The 22,641-nt window shown below is 37.0% G+C and overlaps 1 protein-coding gene across 1 annotated transcript in view; it reads right to left on the reverse strand.

Moving 5' to 3' along the window:
• LOC127430129 (kinase suppressor of Ras 2-like) overlaps nt 1-22,641 on the reverse strand; it is a 166,957-nt gene that overhangs the window by 134,861 nt on the left and 9,455 nt on the right. Inside the window, exon 3 of the mRNA XM_051679645.1 lies at nt 16,569-16,719. Coding sequence (XP_051535605.1) covers nt 16,569-16,719 — 151 coding nt within the window. The remainder of the gene's footprint in view (nt 1-16,568; nt 16,720-22,641) is intronic.

The following is a 22,641-nucleotide window of genomic DNA, read 5'->3' on the forward strand; positions in this document are numbered from 1 at the left end:
AAAAATAATCTGTACATTTTGCAGCACGCGTTGTTCGGATGCTTCGAAAGAGAGGTGACGTGCAACGTGTTTTTAACACTTTCTCAGCTGATGTCCTTCTTTCAAATATTCGAGTATGCATTGTGTAATGTGTATATGGACAGAGAGATGAAGACTAGTTGACTAGCTCAACTATGCAAAAACCTGCTGTATCTCGATTATAAAGCAAATGTAATCATACTGTGTAACTGTAATTTGCAACTGTTTGCTTGTCAAAAGACTTAGTGTTACTGTTTTGAATAGAAAAAAATCAACATTAGAACAAAAAATATTTTTTTTATATTTTTTTCGCTACGCTTATTTTTAGGGCTGATAGGGAAATGAGCGAAGAATGTGACTGGCAAATATGATGAACCTGATTCGAATGCATAATGCCCGCATGAGCTTCACAACTAATCATGTCGGGGGCATAAGCCATGTTGCAAACTGAACATTTTAGCTACTAATACTTTCAAAGGAAAAAGGTATTTAAAGTATTTAAAGAGTAAAAACTGTCAATTTCTTTCAAAGATTGTTTGTCAAAAAATTGCTTGGAACCCACAATACACACTCCACAGACTCTAAACATGAATAAACAATGATTACAGGCTCCTCCCTCTTGTGGTTTTCCCCTGGTCTGTGGCTTAGTGGGCACAGTGCCCTACACACAATTGAGGGCCCTTTACAACCAAGCCTTACAAGACATATTCACTCCAGGGGACACACTCCTACTCTTTGAGAATGATGGGAGATAAGTGTTTGCCACTCCTAAGGAGGGGTGCAGTGGGCACAGCTGGAGGACCCTTCTTGCAGTCCTCACATGGCCTGAGAGATGCTCATATTAGCATTTTTAATTACAGGCTAGATGACAAACAAGCTACTTGAAGTTTCAAAGTTTTAGGCATGACTACTGCTTGACCTGCCAGGAGTTGTGTGAAGTTTGTGATGTCAGGTTGCTAACACTATTGAGAAATCAATAACCACTGTAACTACTTGGCTGGTTGAGCAGAGTTTATCAGAGAGTAAAAATGTACTTAATTATTGACATGTTTCGCTTCGCATCGCTTCTAAAGAGATAGATTTATCCTCTGGAGTCTAATGGATTACTTTTATGCTGCCTTTATGTGCTTTTTGGACCTTCAAAGTTCTGGCCACTATTCACTAGCATAGTATAGAGCTAGAGAGCTTAAATATTCTTCTAAAAATCTTTGTTTGCATTCAGCAGAAGAAAGAAATTCATACATATGGCATGAGGTTTAGTAAATGATGAGAGAATTTTCATTTTTGGGTGAACTATCCTTTTAAAACCTGAGTAACCTCATCTGTTTACGAGAACATTTAACTCACTTTTAGTGCCAATCAGTGGATATTTCACACAAGAAATGCCATGTAATATTTAGCAAAAATGATTTTTAGTGAATAATGACTAACATTTTGGTCTGTTCTTCTGATTATAGCCTAGCCTACAAGTCATACTGACTATTTTAATGGTAGAGCTTGGTAGTATAAATCACTGCTCACTTGGACATGGAAAAGAGCAGTGTATACGTTCTACTAAACATCTCATTTAGTGTTCCACGTATGAAATAAAGAGATTCAAAAGGTTGTTTATGTATTTTTCTAAACATCTTCTTCTCAACACTCCATGGTGGTTTTGTCTATCGTCAATTTTTGACGATAAGCACCACTTTCTTGCTACAGAAATGTGCAAATGAATCTGTCTGTTGTACAGTTGATTGTGGCCTGGCTTCGGCTGTCAATAATTCCTGTGTTTGTTCTTCTAAATTGATGAATGTATCTTATTACACAAAAAAGCAAAACAAGAAACAGCAGAAGCAGATGTCAAAGATTTCATTCTTCATAATTAATCTCACTTGAAGGTGTGCATAGTCTGGTAAAAGTGTTATAAACATTCTTCCCAAGTACACAGGGCTGGTCCATCCTACAGGCGATACAGGCAGCCGCCTTGGGCCCCGACGTGCCTTGGGGGGCCCCACGAACACGTGCAAAGTAAATGAACAAGTCATAAGATTAACATTGATGACTTTTGTTTTGAAATTCTCCACAGTCCAACGGTTTCTATCGCACACACGCACGCACGCACGCACACGCACACGCGCGCGCGCACGCACGCACGCACGCACACACACGAGAACATGCAACACGCGTGGACCTGATCGTTTACCATACAAATCACAATGACGGTGAAATCTAAAAGCAACATATTAAGTATAAAATGAGCTCTGAATAATCACACAAAGACAAATAACTGAAAGTTACAACAAATAAAATAACAGCAGTCTATCTAAAATCATCAAGAAATAAAGCTAAGCAGTACACACTAATCTGCATAATTTATTCATAACGCAAAGCATTGCTGGGAACTGCTGTGCGGCTTCTTTTCACAGTATTATTAGACACTGATCGCACCTTGCTGAATAATACGTATGACAGAAACACAGGAAATAAGTTACGTTAAAATATAGCTTTGTAGCTATTTGAGACTTTGAGGCTTACTTTGTGTAAAGGATAGCAGAAACTGCTGAGGAAGGAATTAAAGCACTGCAGATATAAAGATGCAAAAACTCAAATAGAGTGAACATACTGTATTTCAAGGTGTTGTGTTTAGAGGCCCTATTTAAAATATGTCATTTTATTTAATTACTGTTACCCAGTAATTATCATACTTGCAATTTCCATGACCTCATATTAATGACCTCATATTAGAGACACTGGTTTATTTGTACTTCTCAAATAAGTTGAAAATGGTGACGTGACACAGCACCTAAAATACACATTCCATTATGCATGCATCTTCAAATTGGGAAAAAAAGCTATTGGACACGTTATTTGGCATCTATTGAGCTATACAGTATAGTGCTTCTTTTTTAGTGCTTTTTATTTTAAAAATCTGCTCATCAAGTTGGCCATTTTCACACCAGGGGCCCATTTTCATGATTTTGCCTAGGGCCCAACAACCCACGGGCTGGCCCTGCAAGTACAGATGGATAAAAAATGTTGTGGAACAACAAAAGAAGATGCCAGGTTTCATGTTAGCCTCAGTCACCACGCATTCACTTACACTTTATTGGAAAAGATTAAATGAAAGTGAATGGTGACTGAGACTAACATTCTACCTTAAATATCCTTTTGTGTTACACAGAAAAAGTTAATACAGGTTTAGAGCAACATGAGGGTGAGTAAATGACAACAGAATTTTCATTTTTTGGTGAACTATCCCTTTTATGACAGCTAATGTCCAAGCAAGAAAACAAAAGAAAGAAGGAAAGTTGACCGATAATGATCCAGCAAATCCTAATGAGATCGAGTAAACATTTCTGAAACAATGCAACTGCAGTCATATCCATTGCCTGGCAACAGTGTCTTACAAAACCACTACAAAGGGAGGCATAGATACTTCTATTAGAAGCTTGATCGACAATGCCATTATCAAAGGACAAAGACACTCCCATTAATATCACCCAACAACTCGAGGTGTCAAGACGACACATTCTCACCACAGTTTGCTCATACATCATGACACAAGTAATATCCTAATTATGTTAAATAACATATGCTCTAATACATGGGTCGGCACCCTATGACACGCGTGTCATCATTGGCACATGGAGGGGTGGCACTGGCACGCGACAGCGAGAGAGAAAAACTAGTATTTTATTTCTATAATAAGTCCCTCACATTATTAAGGGAAAAGAACAAACACACGTCTTGTGGCTATACTTTTTAAATAGTGAGTATTTTAACATTTACGGACTGGCTCCATTCACTTCCATTGTAAGTGCCTGTGTATAAGCTAGGAACTAACGCTGGACCAGTTTTATTTCAAATAACTACTATTGTGGGGGCCTGGGTAGTTTAGCGATTATTGACGCTGACTACCACCCCTGGAGTCTCGAGTTCGAATCCAGGGTGTGCTGAGTGAGGTCCCAGGTCTCCTAAGCAACCAAATTGGCCCCGTTGCTAGGGAGGGTAGAGTCACATGGGGTAAACTCCTCGTGGTTGCGATTAGGGGTTCTCGCTCTCAATGGGGTGCGTGGTGAGTTGTGCATGGATCACAGAGAGTAGCATGAGTCTCCACATGCTGTGAGTCTCCGTGGTGTCATGCACAACGAGCCACGTGATAAGATGCACGGGTTGACTGTCTCAGAAGCGGAGGCAACTGAGATTTGTTCTCCGCCACCCGGATTGAAGTGAGTAACCGCGCCACCACGAGGACCTACTAAGTAGTGAGAATTGGGCATTCCAAATTGGGGAGAAAAGGGGATAAATTTAAAATAAATAAATAAAATAACTACTATTGAAAAGAAGCCACAAAAAAGGTAGGAATTGGAGGAAGTATGCACAATTTAACTATTTTTAGATAATGTGTTAGATATACAATTATCTAAACTGACTGATTATATTTGAGACAAAAATAGTATTTTAAGGAATATTCCAGGTTTAATACAACTTAACTCAATCAACAGTATGTGTGGCATAATGTTGATAATCACAAAAATGTGGTTACAGTGAGGCTCTTACAATGAAAGTGAATGGGGCCAGTCCATAAACATACAAATACACACCGTTTCACAAGTTTAGTCAAACTTGTTATAAAATCACTTACTTCCTTATCTGTGTAATGTTCTATTCAATATTACAACTGCTTTGTCATGACAATGACACCTTGAAATCCTTGTATTGCATATAACTTTTCAAAGATAAGATTAGTACATGATTTGATCACATTAAAATCATGTTAACATGTAGAATGTTTACATCTTGTGGCTATAGTTTTTAAACAATGTGTATTTTAATGTTTATGGTCTGTCCCCATTCACTTCCATTGTAAGTGCCTCACTGTAACCAGGATTTTAGCTTTTTTTAATAACGGCGGGACAAGTCAAAATTAATTTCTGTGGTACTCAAAACTATGCCGCAAATGCTGTTAATTGAGTTTAAGTTGTATTGAACCCAGAATTTTCCTTTAATAAGACTACAAGACATATACCTGTCTACAAAAGGTCATGCAAACAAAGGTACATTGTAAAGGTGCACTCAGTAACTTTTGTCTTTGTGGCATCTTCGACTTACGCTGATACCTAGCAGCTTGGATGCAGCATAATTTAAAATCAATAGTTTTCTGTTCCAGATGCCCTTGAAGAAATTGAGCATTCACAGTCAGCCATGATTAATCAATGAGTGAAAGTGTCAAATAACAGGACAGTTACTGAGATTAAGTATTCGGCTGGTCATGTGATTCTAACATGGCAGCCCCCATGTGTGGACCCTCTCCATGTAGAATAAAACAGCTTTTATAAGGTTACTGATATGACTGGAGTCTTCATTTTTATGTGAGTGGTCATGATTTCCTACATATATTGCAAAATTACAATTCATGTCTTTAGGAGTTACACTATTTTAATGAGGAAAAAAAATACTGAGTGTGCCTTTAAGGGTCAGATCATGTAGAAATAGCTCCTTAAGGTAACAACTGTGGATTTTTACTTTTTACAGCAATTCTGAATCTAAAATCATTAGTTGCGTTAGTTTGCCTCAAGGAACCCAGTTTAATTTGATTATTTTTTGCTCAGGGGAGCAGAGGGGTGTGAGGTTCACACTAAAAATCACAAATTCAGTTTAGTGTCCTCCCTGATGAGCCCAACACCCTTGCCTTTCTCCTTATATTCCTGGAGCTCCTATGTTCATACCTTTCCAAGATGCCCATTAGTAGTTGCAGACCCAGAGTGTGAGAAAGAGAGAGAGCAAAAAGAGAGAAGGAGAGAGCTGGAAACAGATGCTGAGATAAAGGAACAAAGGAGGAGCATGAGAGGTAGAGCTGGGTGAAATAGCAAAAATATACTGTATATATATTTTATACAGTACTGTATGCTTCATTATATTTCAATATTTGTTCAAAATGTTTTTCTTTCAATATGCAGATAATTCTGAAACAGCCAGAAGGCGGCTGCACACCGGACGAGAAGAGCCACACTGCATCACGTCGCGGCTAGGACACAGCACAGGCATCAAACACAGGGCACGTCGATGCGATTCACGTGGCAGACATTACACACAAAAGTTACCAAGGTTTTTCCCTTCTTAAAGAATGAACAAGGCTAGAGTATATAATATATGTCCACTGATAATGATTTGGGTCGAATTTAATGGAACATATTCGAGTTGCACTCCGTGGCGTGGCAGAAATTTGAGCAGTCTCTGAAGTTGTAGGTGGGCGCCGCCAACAGATGGCAAGTGGCGGCAGCGGTGTGCGTACATTCATAGAAAACAACTGTTTCAAATTTTAGAATGCGTCATGTCGTCTGCCAGACGTGTCCGTTGTGTGCGACCCCCTAGATTCAGAATGTTTACTGCAATAAATAAAATGGACCCTTTCACAGACTGTGATGGCACATTTCTGCCTAATATAGCATCGTAAATCTTGTAACCATTTTTTTTTTTTTTTATATTTCAATTTTTTTTTTTATTATTTAGTGTACATTTATAACATTATACTTTGTGTATTATTACCCTAGCATTAATTAGAAAAAAAAAAATAGTTACCACAGCTGTGATGAGGTTTCTAATACAGCTGCTGAGGCAGTGACAGTAAATCTGACACTTTTCTCTGTTCTGACAGCCGTAATCTACATCTCTCTATTTCTTTTCCTCTTTTAGAAAGTCGTGGAAACGTAATAGTGGAGTTTCTCTTTTGCTTTTGGAGCAAATGGGAATGTAAAAAGAATATATGCTGTTGTCTCCCTTTCACTGCTATAGAAGTTTACCCTGATGTGGTGGCGTAGTGGACTAAAGCACATAACTGGTAATCAGAAGGTTGCTGATTCAATCCCCACAGCCACCACCATTGTGTCCTTGAGCAAGACACATTGCTCCAGGGGGATTGTCCCTGTAATAAGTGCACTGTAAGGCACTTTGGATAAAAGCATCTGCCAAATGCATAAATGTATATATATATTCCACTTCTGTGTTCCAAACCCAGAAATGTGAAAACAGTAAACCCACTTTTTCTTTCCCACTTTTAGAACAATTAATTTCCATGACTATTCCATGCTCTTTCCAGTCATTTGATTTTTGGATAAGACTTTTTAAGAATTATTTGAAATTCAGATCAATTAGCTAATGAATCATTCAGACCAATTTGTGAACCAGTCTGAACTGTTCATTTAAAAGATCCGACACGAGAACAATTCATTCACAAATCAGACAAAATTTATGGCTTGCAGGCACGTTTTAGTTTAAACAAAAGTCAATGAAATATTTATCAGAAGAGCGTAACTACAAAACAGTATATTCATCCAATTTTCATGACTTTTCCAGGCCTGGAAAATACTATTTTAAACTTTTTATTTTAATTTAATTTTAGTTTTTATTTAAAAAAAAAAAAATTAAAAAAAAATGTTTTTTCAAATAATAATGGCATATGTTCCACACTTTGTTACTAAATGACATTTAATCAATTCATTTATATGCAAAAATAAAACAATTTAATATAGCAAAAACCCGTAATATGTGAGCATTTTTGTTTCATTGAATCTGAGTTTTGTATCGATTCACTTTGGAGAGTTTGAACCTATTGATGGAAATGAATCAAACTTACCAACTCTAGCACCATTTTGGCTACTGAAGTAAACATCTCTATCATAATCAGTGTTGGGTGTAATTTGATTTCAAATTAAGTAGTTACTGTAATTGAATTACTTTTAAATCCAAAACATAGTGTAACACATTACATTTTTAAATTCTTGCAATCAGATTACAGTTAGCCTACTGACTTTCAATAAAAAGTTAATTACTTTTAAGTACATTTCTAAAATATTATTATTTATGTATAATATATTTAAAATAGGAAGTAATATGTTCATATGTACGTCTGTTTGAGTTTGTGTGACAGCTGAAGGGTGAAGGAAATATAGATGAATTAAATATAGAACGTAGAATATAGAATTATTTTGAATTCGTTGAGTGGAAAAACAAAAATATTTCTGTGAAAAGTGTTTTAGATAGTAACTTAAAAGTTTAGAAATGAGCAATGTGATTACTTTTTGATGAAGTAATCAGTAAAGTAATCTGATTAAAATTTGTGGAGGTAATTAGTCATTTGTAGTGGATTACCTTTTTGAGTAACTTAGCCAACACTGGTCATAACGCTCTCGTTCCCACGAGAAACTTAATGGCCAAATAAAAAGCACATTAAAATCATTGCAAAATTCACGATGATGCAAACTTTATATCGCAAGTAAAATTAAACATTATACAAAATTATATTCGTGATTATAAAGTGAATATTCATTGTATCGCCCAGCCGTGGTGAGAGGACAAGGAGGCAAACACAGAGAATTGAAACAAATCAGGGTCTTAATAAATAAACAGCAAAGACGGGAACAAAGGGTATACAAAGACTGTCTGAGAAAGAGAAACAGAAAGAGAGAACCCCAGATGAAGATAGGTGTGATTTCTAAATTATACACCACACTTCTCTGGCGGCTGGAATCAGCCCCTCCGCACAGCCTCTCATGCAGGGTCCTCAGCATGCTACAAGCCTCTTAAAAGCCCAACAGCATCTTTAAGCCGTTCTTTAAACAAAGAAATCCAAGCTGATCTCAATTTCTGTGGTGCAACTGCCGGTTAACGCTCTATCACAGCGGGGAATCCGTGTTTGAGAAAATTCAGACACTCCAGGGCGACCGCACTGATCGCTACCTAAAGTAACACAATAGAGGGAAGATAGACAGGACGGGAGGGTACTGTAGAATTGGGGAAGCGCTTCAATGACAACAGATTGCATTATATCTTATTACTTCAGAGATACCTGTTGTGACAATTGGAGAAGATGGGGGGGAAAGCCTTTAAACAAACATTCAAATAGAAGTAGAATAAACTCAAATAGAAGTTCAACTTGAGAAAAGCACAATGAGGATCATGCTAAGTAGCCTTATATATGTGATATAATTCACCAGCTAAAGAATATGCCAAAATTGTTCTTTGTTTTGTTTTTCTAAATCCTTATTATAACATTTACGCAATATACAATCTGATTGAAAGAGCTTTGCAGCCCTCTGTTTGCCAAGTTTTATACAACACAGACATTTTGTAGAATTTCTGAGAGAACGTCAGTTTCTTTTGACAAAAATGAGATGATATCGAAACAAAAATCCACGTTTTTGTGACAAAATGTGCTTGTGTCATTGTTAACTAATTAATACAAAACAAAATCACCAAAGAACTGGAGAATTATAAAGAGCAATATCGTATATAGTAGTCGACTGATATTGTTTTTTTGTTTGTTTCTTGTTTTTTTTTAAGGCTAATATATAGAAATCAGGTTAATTTATTATAATACGAGTATAATACCATTATAAGTTATTTAAAGCAAATGAGCTGCAAATAAGATTTCTGAAATTCATTTAAAACTTATTTTGAACAATATTTACTCAAAATGTTTACTCTTTGTGTGCATTATCTATTGACAAGGCTGTCATATTTGTTTATTGGCCAAGCAGGTACTTTAATCAGCCAATGCAGACAATCTCAAAATGCCCAGATATCAGCTGACGAATCGCCCTGGCCAATATATAGGTCTATAGCTAATTATATGCAACACTGAACTTGCAAAACATGTTTGCTGCTAGACATACAGTATCTACTGGTATACAATGCATGCACTGGTGCAGATAAACTGATCTGCAAATTCTTTCATTGTCTGTAGCAGTCTAAACGTTAGAGATGAATGGATCGATTTATAGTTCAATGCTTTGCACACGTACTTCGTATGATTTGACATCAATCATCAATCTTTTCTAACTTCATCAAAAAGCAGTGACGCCATTGAATGAGAATTCAACATCTTCAGAGACATTTCCTTCAATCAAACCTTAGAGCAACTCTAATCAGCTTCATGTTGTGGAGGTATAAAATAAACAATGCAGGAGAGATCCTTCTGATAAATCAAGTGTGCCATTACCTAACGCTGTTATCAAACTGTGCTGTATTTCAGAGTGTGATACTACACTGCCCTCCCGTGGCAAAACAGTAACACACAAATTACAGTAACAAGGTCATGTGTAAACAAACAGCCTTTAAGCTCATGGCAGTTTACTGAGAAAAATGCATCTGGAATTTTTTTTTTTTTTTTTTAGACTTGCAATTATGAGATCCAGACACAAAACTAATAACACTGTACTTGCCGACCCCCCAAAAAAAAAGAAAAAAAGAAACTTAATTTAATTAAGTTTGTTCTAATACAACAATGACATTTTGTATTTATTTGTTTGTTTGTATAAGGAAAGTACACAAACATGATTTCAGCAACAAAAAAAACAACAAAAAAAAACATTTATTACAGCTCTAGTTTCTTTTAAGCCAGCACTTAAGCATTATTGTAAAAGATTTTATATCTTGTATTCAATTGATTTCAATTGGAAGTATGTTCCAAAGTTCAGAACCCTTCACAGAAAAAAAACCCTTTGCCCCTGTGTTATTCTACAATAGTCAATCCTACAATTACATTCACTGTGCTGCTGGTTGTTCTGCTACCATCCTGTCTATCAATGAATTTACAAAGCACCTGTAAGGCTTTGTTGTAGAAATATTTACAAACTAGTTTTATGTATGACAAATTTACAATCCCAATTCCAAAAAAAGTTAGGATAGTATGAAAAATGCTAATAAAAACAAAAAGGAGTGATGTGTAAATTATATTCACCCTTTCCTATATTGAAAGCACTACAACTACACATTATATGGTGTTTTTCCTTGTGAATTTCAAATCCGATGATTGCAACACGCTCCAAAAAAGTTGAGTCAGGGACAATTTAAGACTAATAACAATTTGACAAGTTGAAATAACAAGGTGATGTGAAACAGGAGATGTTAAACAGGTGAGGCAATCATGTCATAGTATATAAGGAGCCTCAAAAAACAGCCTAGTCCTTCAAGAGCAAGGATCGTTCAAGACTTGTCAATTTGCCAACAGATGCTTAAGCAAATAATCCAGCACTTTGAGAACAATGTTCCCCAAAGACAAACTGAAAGGATTTGGGGCATTTCACCCTCTCCTGTGCACAATATAGTTAAAAGATTAAAGGAATCCGGTCAAATCTTGGTGCGTAAAGGGCAAGACGAGAACCACTTCTAAATACGCGTGATCTCTGATCCCTCAGATGTCACGGTCTTATAAAACGTCATTCATCTGTAATGGATATCATGAACATGGGCTTGGTATTATTTTAGTAAACCTTTGTTAGTCAACACCACTTGCCACTGCATCCACAGATGCAAGTTAAGACTTTACTATGCAAAGCAGAAGCCATACATCAACACTGTCCAGAAGCTCTGCTGACTTCTCTGGGCTCGGTCTCATCTTAGATGGAAAGTAGAACAGTTGAACTGTGTTTTTTGGTCCGAAGAGTCCACATTTCAAAAAGTTTTTGAAAAACACAGCCTTCGTGTTATCTGGGCCAAAGAGGAAATGGACCATCCAAGCTGTTATTAGCATCAGGTCCAAAAGCCAGTGTCTGTATGGGCCAGGGGTGTGTCAGTGACCATGGCATGGGTAACTCGCACATCTGTGGGAACACCATGAATGCAGACAGATATGTACTTTTCCAGTTACGTCCCTGCATTTTCCAGCAGGACAACTTCATACCACATACTGCCCAGATTACAAGTGCATGGCTGTGTAAGCAGAGAGTGTGGGTGCTAGACTGGCCTGCCTGCAGTCCTGACCTGTCTCCAGTTGAGAATGTGTGGCGCATTATGAAGCACACCATATGGCAATGAAGACCCTGTACAATTGTGCAGCTAAAGACCTTCATAATGGATGAATGGGAAAATTCCACTTTCTAAACTTAACAAACTCATGTCTTCAATGCACAAATGTGTAGTGTTATAAAGTGTTATTAGAAGAAATGGTGATGTTTCACAGTGGTAAACACTCGACTGTCCCAACTTTTTTGGAACGTGTTGCATTCATCTGATTTGAAATTACTGTACATTTTCAAAAGAACTATGAAATTCACAAGGTAAAACATCATATAATGTGTTATAGTGCTTTCAATATAGCAAATATAATTTCCAAATTACTCCTTTTTGTTTTTATTGGCATTTTTCATACTGTCCCAACTTTTGGAATAGGGGTTGAATAAAAATTTAAAAACTAAGTATTTTATGGTGGGGGGGGGTGTTCCTCGTTTTTTTTTTTTTTTTTTTTTTTTTTTTTATATATATCTCAAGGATCTCAAGGATCTGGAATATTTTGCAGTGTATAGTGACAAACAGGTGTTAAGGTAAGTACTGTGGTTGTTTTTTCTGCTGGTTAGTGTTTTGGGAGAAAATCACATTTAAAAGTGCCTTTAGCCCATTGTTCCATACTACTTATACATACTCTGATGTTCACAACACAAAGTTCCCTCTTCGGTGCACAGTGAACATTTATTGGAAGAAAAAAAAAAACTGCAAAAATGGGTTATTTAAACCGTCAGGTATTCAGCAACTTCGCCCATCCTAATGAGAGACAGTGTGAACCACTCCAATACATAGAGGATAACAAATTACAGTATAACAGAGAAGACTTGTTCTCTAAAACTACAGAAGCAAAAACACTTTTTTTATTTCAAGGGTCAGAGAGAGATTGGAATATGATCATGTAAAACTAAATTATGACTGTTTTTGGTGTACGCTTAGACAAGCATTATAAGTGCATGTTACAATATGCAACAAAAAGTGTAGAATATGGCTTCTTTAAATTTAAAATTATTTAAATATAATCAGAATATGTGTATCAGAATATAATTTGTATACAGTGTCTTTAATTTTGACAAGTCGTGTGATATTTAGGGGCTTATTTATTTCCAATTAAAAGACAAACCTCCCCAAAACATAAATCCTTATATCACTGATGTAAACACATTATACTAAGTAGCATCAGAATCATTCAAATCGACTCACTAATGAATCGTTCGGCTGATTTGTGAACCGCATTGAACAATTCATTGAAAAGAACCAACTCACAAGATGATTCACTCACAAATCAGACATCACAATGGGTTAACTTAAAAGCAACTTTTACTACCTTCGTTAAACACATTTCAATTACTTTTACAAACTTATTCATTTCAATTTACTTTTACAGCTTGGAAAACACAATTTTAACATTCCCTGATATTTTCATGACTCTGGGAACCCTCCAAAATTCTCGAAAAGAGTTGAATTAAGTTAAATTTTTTTCCATTATAACTCTCCAAACTAAATCAAACTCAAGGTTGGGATGTCCTCTACTGGAAGTTCTCTGTTACTACAGGACTTGATCTTCACACTTCAAAATACAGTATTTGACTTGTAAACCTTCCTCAAATTTTCAGGATTTTTAGATTTCCACAAATATAACAGGATTAGTTATAACTCAGTGCCAGCACACTAATCATAGTTCTCTATTTTCTGATTTATCATTTATTTTCAGAGTTGTGGAAAAGGCTTTTCTTTTTGCTGGTCTTTCCATAAATACAGGTGCATCTCAATAAATTAGAATGTCGTGGAAAAGTTCATTTATTTCAGTAATTCAACTCAAATTGTGAAACTCATGTATTAAATAAATTCAATGCACACAGACTGAAGTAGTTTAAGTCTTTGGTTCTTTTAATTGTGATGATTTTGGCTCACATTTAACAAAAACCCACCAATTCACTATCTCAACAAATTAGAATACATCATAAGACCAATAAAAAAAACATTTTTAGTGAATTGTTGGCCTTCTGGAAAGTATGTTCATTTACTGTATATGTACTCAATACTTGGTAGGGGCTCCTTTTGCTTTAATTACTGCCTCAATTCGGCGTGGCATGGAGGTGATCAGTTTGTGGCACTGCTGAGGTGGTATGGAAGCCCAGGTTTCTTTGACAGTGGCCTTCAGCTCATCTGCATTTTTTGGTCTCTTGTTTCTCATTTTCCTCTTGACAATACCCCATAGATTCTCTATGGGGTTCAGGTCTGGTGAGTTTGCTGGCCAGTCAAGCACACCAACACCATGGTCATTTAACCAACTTTTGGTGCTTTTGGCAGTGTGGGCAGGTGCCAAATCCTGCTGGAAAATGAAATCAGCATCTTTAAAAAGCTGGTCAGCAGAAGGAAGCATGAAGTGCTCCAAAATTTCTTGGTAAACGGGTGCAGTGACTTTGGTTTTCAAAAAACACAATGGACCAACACCAGCAGATGACATTGCACCCCAAATCATCACAGACTGTGGAAACTTAACACTGGACTTCAAGCAACTTGGGCTATGAGCTTCTCCACCCTTCCTCCAGACTCTAGGACCTTGGTTTCCAAATGAAATACAAAACTTGCTCTCATCTGAAAAGAGGACTTTGGACCACTGGGCAACAGTCCAGTTCTTCTTCTCCTTAGCCCAGGTAAGACGCCTCTGACGTTGTCTGTGGTTCAGGAGTGGCTTAACTAGAGGAATACGACAACTGTAGCCAAATTCCTTGACATGTCTGTGTGTGGTGGCTCTTGATGCCTTGACCCCAGCCTCAGTCCATTCCTTGTGAAGTTCACCCAAATTCTTGAATTGATTTTGCTTGACAATCATAAGGCTGCGGTTCTCTCGGTTGGTTGTGCATCTTTTTCTTCCACACTTTTTCCTTCCACTCAACTTTCTGTTAACATGCTTGGATACAGCACTCTGTGAACAGCCAGCTTCTTTGGCAATGAATGTTTGTGGCTTACCCTCCTTGTGAAGGGTGTCAATGATTGTCTTCTGGACAACTGTCAGATCAGCAGTCTTCCCCATGATTGTGTAGCCTAGTGAACCAAACTGAGAGACCATTTTGAAGGCTCAGGAAACCTTTGCAGGTGTTTTGAGTTGATTAGCTGATTGGCATGTCACCATATTCTAATTTGTTGAGATAGTGAATTGGTGGGTTTTTGTTAAATGTGAGCCAAAATCATCACAATTAAAAGAACCAAAGACTTAAACTACTTCAGTCTGTGTGCATTGAATTTATTTAATACACGAGTTTTACAATTTGAGTTGAATTACTGAAATAAATGAACTTTTCCATGACATTCTAATTTATTGAGATGCACCTGTATGTGAGGTAAGTGCTCAATAGCTAACAGTCCTACAAAACAAGAACTTAAAACAGTGGAAGCTGAACATCTAAGCCATCACAAAAACACATAATTATAAAAAAGTCAACAGGCCTATATACAACTAGCCTATTTGTTTTACTCACAGACAAAAATATATCAAGTAATAGCTAAGTATATGACTTTGACATTCATGTTACATGAAAATAGGTGTCGTTTATAAGCCGCTTTTTCACGTCACGAAAAATAAACAGAACATAAAATAACATAACATTACTTAGAAGAGGGGATTCCCGTAAAACAAGCCTACACTCATCGTAATCGGATGCATAGATCATTAAATTATCCACACGAAGCACAATGTGCACACAGCACATAATACGCCATCTGGCTAAAAACATGTTAGGTCTCCAAGATCACATGACTTAATCGGAAATGGTGTAGTATGTTTTAGTCATTGTTGTATTTACATGTGAATTTAGTTTTTATGTACAATTGTAATTTTTTATTTGTTTGGAGAGGCTTTTGGACACTTGGAGACGTTTTTAAACACTATGATACAATATATTTGTAATGCTATAACTTTTGATTGCTTTGTCGTATCAACACAAAATGTACTCAGTTACGGGTGACATGATTGGGAACAAAACAAAAGCAGTTTTTCGGAGTCACCTTATTTACACCCTGAGATATATAATGTCAAATCAGAAAAATAAGAAACAAATTTTTTTATTTTTTTTTATTTGTCAGCAGTTTCTTAGGCTCTCAGGATTTATCATAATCTATAACATTGAAAATATTGGAACATTTTCTTTAAAATGTAACCAAAATTAACCACCACTGAAACAAGAAATCTAAAAACAAAAAAAAAACAACAACAAAAAAAACCTGAAAATTGCATATTTCCTAGACATTCATGAATATTTTCTTAATAAGTTCTTAACTGAACTTAATTCTTATTATTCTTGTATTGAAAAGGTCAGCTTGAAAATATTATTCACCAAAACTTGTTTTCAGCAATTCAGTACAACTGCACTATTGCTCAAATAATATTGCTTAAATATAACCTATATCATCTATTATAGCCTGAATAAAGTTTACTACAGTTATTTGCTATCCTCAAAACCAGTAACACATTCTTATCTCTGGCAAAAATGATTTTCCTGAAGTGCTATAGATTTTAATGTTTATAAAATAATCTGAAGCAGATAATTGCCTCTATTTCATTTTTACCTGTTTCATATATATACATACTGTATATTGAAAAATATTTAAATCACTGTTCTTTGTCTTCTTTTTTTTTCGCTATATAAAAGCACCCAAAAAATGTGTACTGACATAGTAACTTAGATAGTGTTTGTATAGGATTGTCCAGCATTATATTTGGATCTGAATGAAAGCCTACAGTATAGTCTGGTTATATTTGTAGCTGTGTCTTCTGAACTCACCTGATTTGTGGGCTGATCGTAGACATGTGAGTGAGGCATTAAGACGAGCACACTCTTCATCACTCGCTCCAAACTTCTGCAGCGACTCGCACACCTGCTCATCAGACATATCCAACAGAGCCTCAAGAGTCAGATCTCCTGGAGCAATTTCCTGAAACAAAGACATGAATGCACAACACATACAATTACTAACAAGTCATTTAAAAGTTACTTAAAGTATACTTTTACTTTGCAGGGTTCAACCCGACAGCCCTTTAGTTACGCAGCATCACATCATGAACTTACTAAGTAAACATACTGTACATATTTCAGTGCTCCAAACTTCCTTCCCAGTCCAAAAAGAACATCTATTCAAACTAAGCTGCTAAAACAGCTCATTCTGCAACTTTTTGACAGATGCAAAAATTAAACTTGACCGCCCACATGTGCACAACAACAATGCCTATTCTGTATTCAGAAGTTTGGCCCACCCACATTACATTGAAAAACGTAATAACATGCAGTTGTTACCTTAAGGTATTTCTACTTGATCTAACCCTTAAAAATGACTTTTGTTGGTGTAACCTAATGAAGTCCGATTGATTAAATCATGATGAGTAATATTACTGACTTGAATAAAACCATTTAACTTCGATGTTACCATATAAAGCACAATTTAGATTACCCGACAAAACATTTTACAGGATGGTATTGAGGAGGAAATCCATAAGATAGATACTAGCATTTTAAACACCCAAAGGGAAAGATACCTGTACTGTATTATACATAAACTAACAAAAAGTATAATATATTGGATGTTTATTGGAAAGTTTGGCCAACTTTGTGCTGTTTATGACTCCCAACATCAAAAACAATGGCTGTTGTTTATTTTTAACAAGGTCCCTGCTGATCACTTTGATTCAACCACTTTGACAAATTATCTGCTGCAAATGCCATAAAATGCCTTTTTCGGTTTTCGGCCTAAAGAGAACGCAGGTAGTCTTTTGAAAGGAATGAAAATTTGAACAGAACCCATTACTTTAACATCCGATAACAAAAACTACTGAAGCAATAATAATAATAATAATGACAATAATAAATAAGCCTAAAAATATAAACATTTTTACAACTTTTTTTTTTTTATCCCCTTTTCTTCCCAATTTGTAATGCCCAATTCCCACAACTTACTAGGTCCTCGTGGTGGCACGGTTACTCACCTCAATCCGAGTGGTGGAGGACAAGTCTCAGCTGCCTCCACTTCTGAGATAGTCAATCCGCGCATCTGATCATGTGGCCCGCTGTGCATGACACCGCAGAGACTCACAGCATGTGGAGGCTCATGCTACTCTCCGTGATCCACGCACAGCTTACCATGCGCCCCACTGAGAGCAAGAACCACTAATCGCTACCACGAGGAGGTTACCCCATGTGACTCTACCCTCCCTAGCAACCGGGCCAATTTGGTTGCTTAGGAGACCTGGCTGGAGTCACTCAGCATGCCCTGGATTCGAACTCGCGACTCCAGAGGTGGTATTCAGCGTCAATACTCAATGAGTTACTCAGGCCCCACATTTTTTTGAGTACTGGTGAGTAGCATTAAATGAATATTCCGGGTTCGATACAATAATAATGACCGTCTGACTGATCTTTATCCAGCTTATTACAAGAATTGGACTATTGACTGCAACTCCTAAACCATTAGTAAGAATATGCAAATAGAAGGTTTACACATGGGGCTTTTCCACTGCATGGTACAGCTCGACTCGACTCGACTCGACTCGACACTGCTCGCTTTTTGGGTGTTTTCCACTGTGGATAGTACCTGGTACCTGATACATTTTTTAGTACCACCTCGGTCGAGGTTCCAAGCGAGCTGCGCCGATAATAAATGTGACGTCAAAACCCTGCAGATCACTGATTGTTCAGAGAGAATCGTCACTACCAGCTTCACTGGATTTGCGACACAGGACATCAACTCGCTAGTTTTTAAGTTATGGCCGTGGTCAATAAACGAGGTGCAGACGTTCCTCTCGTTAGCGATGAACGAAACAACGTGAAAAGAAAAAGTCTTTCCAGAAGTGTCTCAGCTGTTGGCCGCACACGGCTACCACTAGACCTACCAACTGTCACGTTTATGTGTTTTGTTCATGTTTTTTCATGTCTTTTATTTTCAAGTTTAGTTCCTGTTCCTGTCATGTCATGTGATTTCCTGTTCCCTCATGTGATCTTGTCATGTGTTTCCCCTGTTCATGTGTCTTATTTTCATTGGTTCATTGTTTGATTACTTTGTTATCAGTTCTAGTTTGCCGTTGGTTTAAGTTTATTAGTTTTGATATATTGTTTATAGTTCTGTCTGTTCATTGGTTGTCTTGTTACCCATGTCTGTGTATTTAAGCCCTCATGTTTGCCAATGTCTCTCGTCAGGTATTGTTTATGTATCATTGTTTGTTCCATGACCAAGTCAAGTCTAGTCAAGTCAAGTCATGTTTAGTTTTCATAGTCTTACCAAGTTATGTTTAGTTTAGTCAAGTTCATGTTTATGTTTTGTTCACATTTAGAGTTAGGGTTTCTGGTTTTCACGATTCATATTAAATTTAACTTGAGGTCTTCTCCGAGTCTCTGCCCATGTACATGACCACAGAGGTCATTTTCAAGTCTCTGCCCAAGTTCACGACCACAGAGATCGGCTCCGAGTCTCTGTCTACGCCCATGACCACAGAGGTCACTCCCAAGACCCTGCTCATGTTCACGACCACTGAGGTCTTTTCCCAATCATCCAGGACTCTTAATCTCGATCCTACCACGGCTCTGCCTTCTACGGCTTCGCTCCTCGAGCCACAGCCACGCCTGAGTCAGCTCCAGGTCATGTCACAGCAACGCCTGAGTCTGCTCTATGCCATATCACGCCTCAGCCTGCTCCATGCCACGTCACAGCAATGCCTCAGCCTGCTCCATGCCATGTCACAGCCACGCCTCAGCCTGCTCCATGCCATGTCACAGCCACGCCTCAGCCTGCTCCGTGCCATGTCACAGCCACGCCTCAGCCTGCTCCATGCCATGTCACAGCCACGCCTCAGCCTGCTCCGTGCCATGTCACAGCCACGTCTCAGCCTGTTTCATGCCATGCCACAACATTGCCTCAACCTGTTCCATGCCATGTTACAACCATGCCTCAGCCTGCTCCATGCCATGTCTCAGCCAAGACCCAGAATGCTCCATGCCATGTCACAAGCAACCCTCTACTCCACGGTCCACACCTGCCTCTGCTCCAAGGTCCAGGCCCGCCTCTACTCCACAGTCCAGGCCCGCCTCTGCTCCACGGTCCAGGCCCGCCTCCACTGGGGACCTCCATCCCTATGGCTCCGCCCCTCGAGCCTCTCAGGGCCCCACTTTCCATTGGCTTTGCCCTGTTCCCATGCCCCACACCCTGTCTCGCCAGGCCATGCCCCACGCCCTGTCATGCCAGGCCATGTTTCAGAAAAGTAAAGCGAGCAGAGTCGAGTCAAACCGTAACGTGCAGTTGAAAAGTGCCTATACAGTATAAGTCTTAAAGGAACATCAACAGAAAATATTTGACTTCTTTTTCACAGTAGCAAAAACAGTCTGTTATATTCCGTGTCAGAAAGTGTCAGAAAGAGGGTGTTAATGGTTATGTAAAATTACATTTCAACAGTTTTGGTGCAAAACCTAACATTATAAGTTTACCTCAAAATAATAAAATGCTAATAAAAAATATAGTGTAAGTAGTATGATATGACCCCACAACCCACTAGGCCACATGACTCCATATGGGGCATACAAACATTGAACATCACCACCATAGTAAATGCTTTTGTAAAATGAAAATTTATGCTAATGTTATTGGTAGCAACATAAAAGAAAAACAATTCTGTGAAACTATTTTAAGTCTAAATCATACACATGTACTGTTCCCTTTACAGTGTAATCTCAGTAAAGCTGCATCTCCTTCACCAGATCAGCAGGGGGCTTCAGCACATTAGACAGTGGCAACACTTCAGCACTGAGGACAGCAGCTAAATTAGCACAAGAAGACAAACTCAAGGCATTTTCTAGACCAAGTCCTACCTCCAAACCTCAGCTGCTTACCCAACTGTAACATTAACACTAAAAACTAACAGCACTAATGTGGGTAAAATTAAAGCCACAGATATTTAGCACAGAGTGTGATTCTAATCCTCTATCCATCAGAAGGGAAATCTGAGAAATATAGAAATATAGAGACTTCCCTCAAATGATCTTGATTTAGTGACACTTAAGCACAACTTTCCACATACTCTCTCATATACTGTACACACCTGGATTTTACACCACAATGTTCAAATTTCTGTATATGTAACGAGACATTTTGTGATCAGTTGTATGTTTATTGTGTTTTTAATTGCCATATGCAGTTTTTTTGCTTTATTCACCTTCACATACTCTTGTTAGCTTTTATAAACAAACATCTCACAGCCACCCAATTTGAACATGTGATAATTAGCTCTAAAATATGGAAAGCTGAAATTTTTTAAACTCATTTTATTTAAAATGATGGTAAACTTTGTTCACTCAAAAAATAATTTAAAGATTTATGCATTTTAATTTAATAACAAAATTCCATTAAATTGAAATAAACAAAAAAACAAACTAAATATTTTAAGTTTTATTCATTTAAGTTAATTAAATTTAATTTAATTTTGTTAAAAATCTAATCAGTTTGATGGAATTTTGTTATGAAATTGATAATTTCATTATAAATAATAAAAAAAAAGCATATTTTATATTTTCATAAGCATTTTTAAGCATTATTAAGGTATAACTATACATTGTCTGGAAGCAGTATTTCCCAGCTTGCTTCTGAAATATTGTAATTGTCTTGTGAGAGTTTCTTAACATCAATATCAGCTTGGGATAAAGAATGATGGCAACAACATGATTTAATTAAATCAATTCTTAATTTCATGGTTCATATTTTGAGCAGTAAAAGTTTTATTGACATCTTCTTAAGCAAGTGCACAGTCAGATATGGTACAGTGGCACTGAATTTAACAGGGCAGACTATAAAAAGGAAATTTTTCCATGACTGCCAATTGTGGTTGAATTAAAAAAATGAACTGCCTTAGAGACACTATTATACATAATTACCTTAGTAATTTTGTCCTTATAACAATGGAATTATTTAGCTTTTTTTTTTTTTTTTTTTGCACTCTTACCTACAGGCGGGAAACCTCACAGGTCTTATTGTGCTGATGATTTTCCATTTCATTTTTGTTAGCTCAATAGCAGGAATGTGTCACAACATGCTCTGGAATTATGACAATAAAATAACTTGTTTTCTTGCCAAACTTCTAATGGCAAATCCGACTAGTGAACCCTCCACTGATGTAAAAGATGATGTATGTTAGTCTTTTCTCTAGTAGTAACAGACCATTCATATGTCAGACTATCGTTCTTACATTCTTAAAACTTAAAACATGCATTATTTTGCATGAAATATAACGTTTTGTTTACTCATTACACTCAAAAGAATGAAGTTTCACTATTGTCAGTTTTACTCAATCCTCCCATGTTCCTATTATTAAAAAAATGCATGTAACCAAGGGAACTTAAAATAACTGAGTTGATTCAATTATTAAAATGTGTCTTGCAAGCTATACTTAATCCATTTGCATTGAGGCAACATGAATATTATTGTTTGTTTAACTGAAACTGGCCAGAGGATTTCTAGTTTCCTGCATGCTTTGCATGGGAAATGTCAAAATTCAGTGTTATTTTATGTGTCTTTGTGCAAGATGAATATAAAGGGGGATACTTGTTAGTGTTTAATGTTTTGTTATGTTAAGATTTAGAAGATTTTCCATTATATTGTAGTTTTGGTGGTTACCATCATATTGAAGTGTGGATTGAATCATGATTGAATCAAGTTCAGACAAAGCGTTGTTTTTTTGTTTTTTTTGTGATTTTTTTGAGTGCACCGCCAATTTTTACTTCCATTTAGCCCTTAGCGAGTGTTAATTTTGGAACCTGATAACAAACCATACAGAAGTAAACAACTGCTGATCGACTGGAGAGAACAAATAAACACTATCATAAT

The sequence above is a fragment of the Myxocyprinus asiaticus genome, chromosome 3 (genome assembly GCF_019703515.2).
Source record: "Myxocyprinus asiaticus isolate MX2 ecotype Aquarium Trade chromosome 3, UBuf_Myxa_2, whole genome shotgun sequence".
NCBI classification, from domain to species: domain Eukaryota; kingdom Metazoa; phylum Chordata; class Actinopteri; order Cypriniformes; family Catostomidae; genus Myxocyprinus; species Myxocyprinus asiaticus.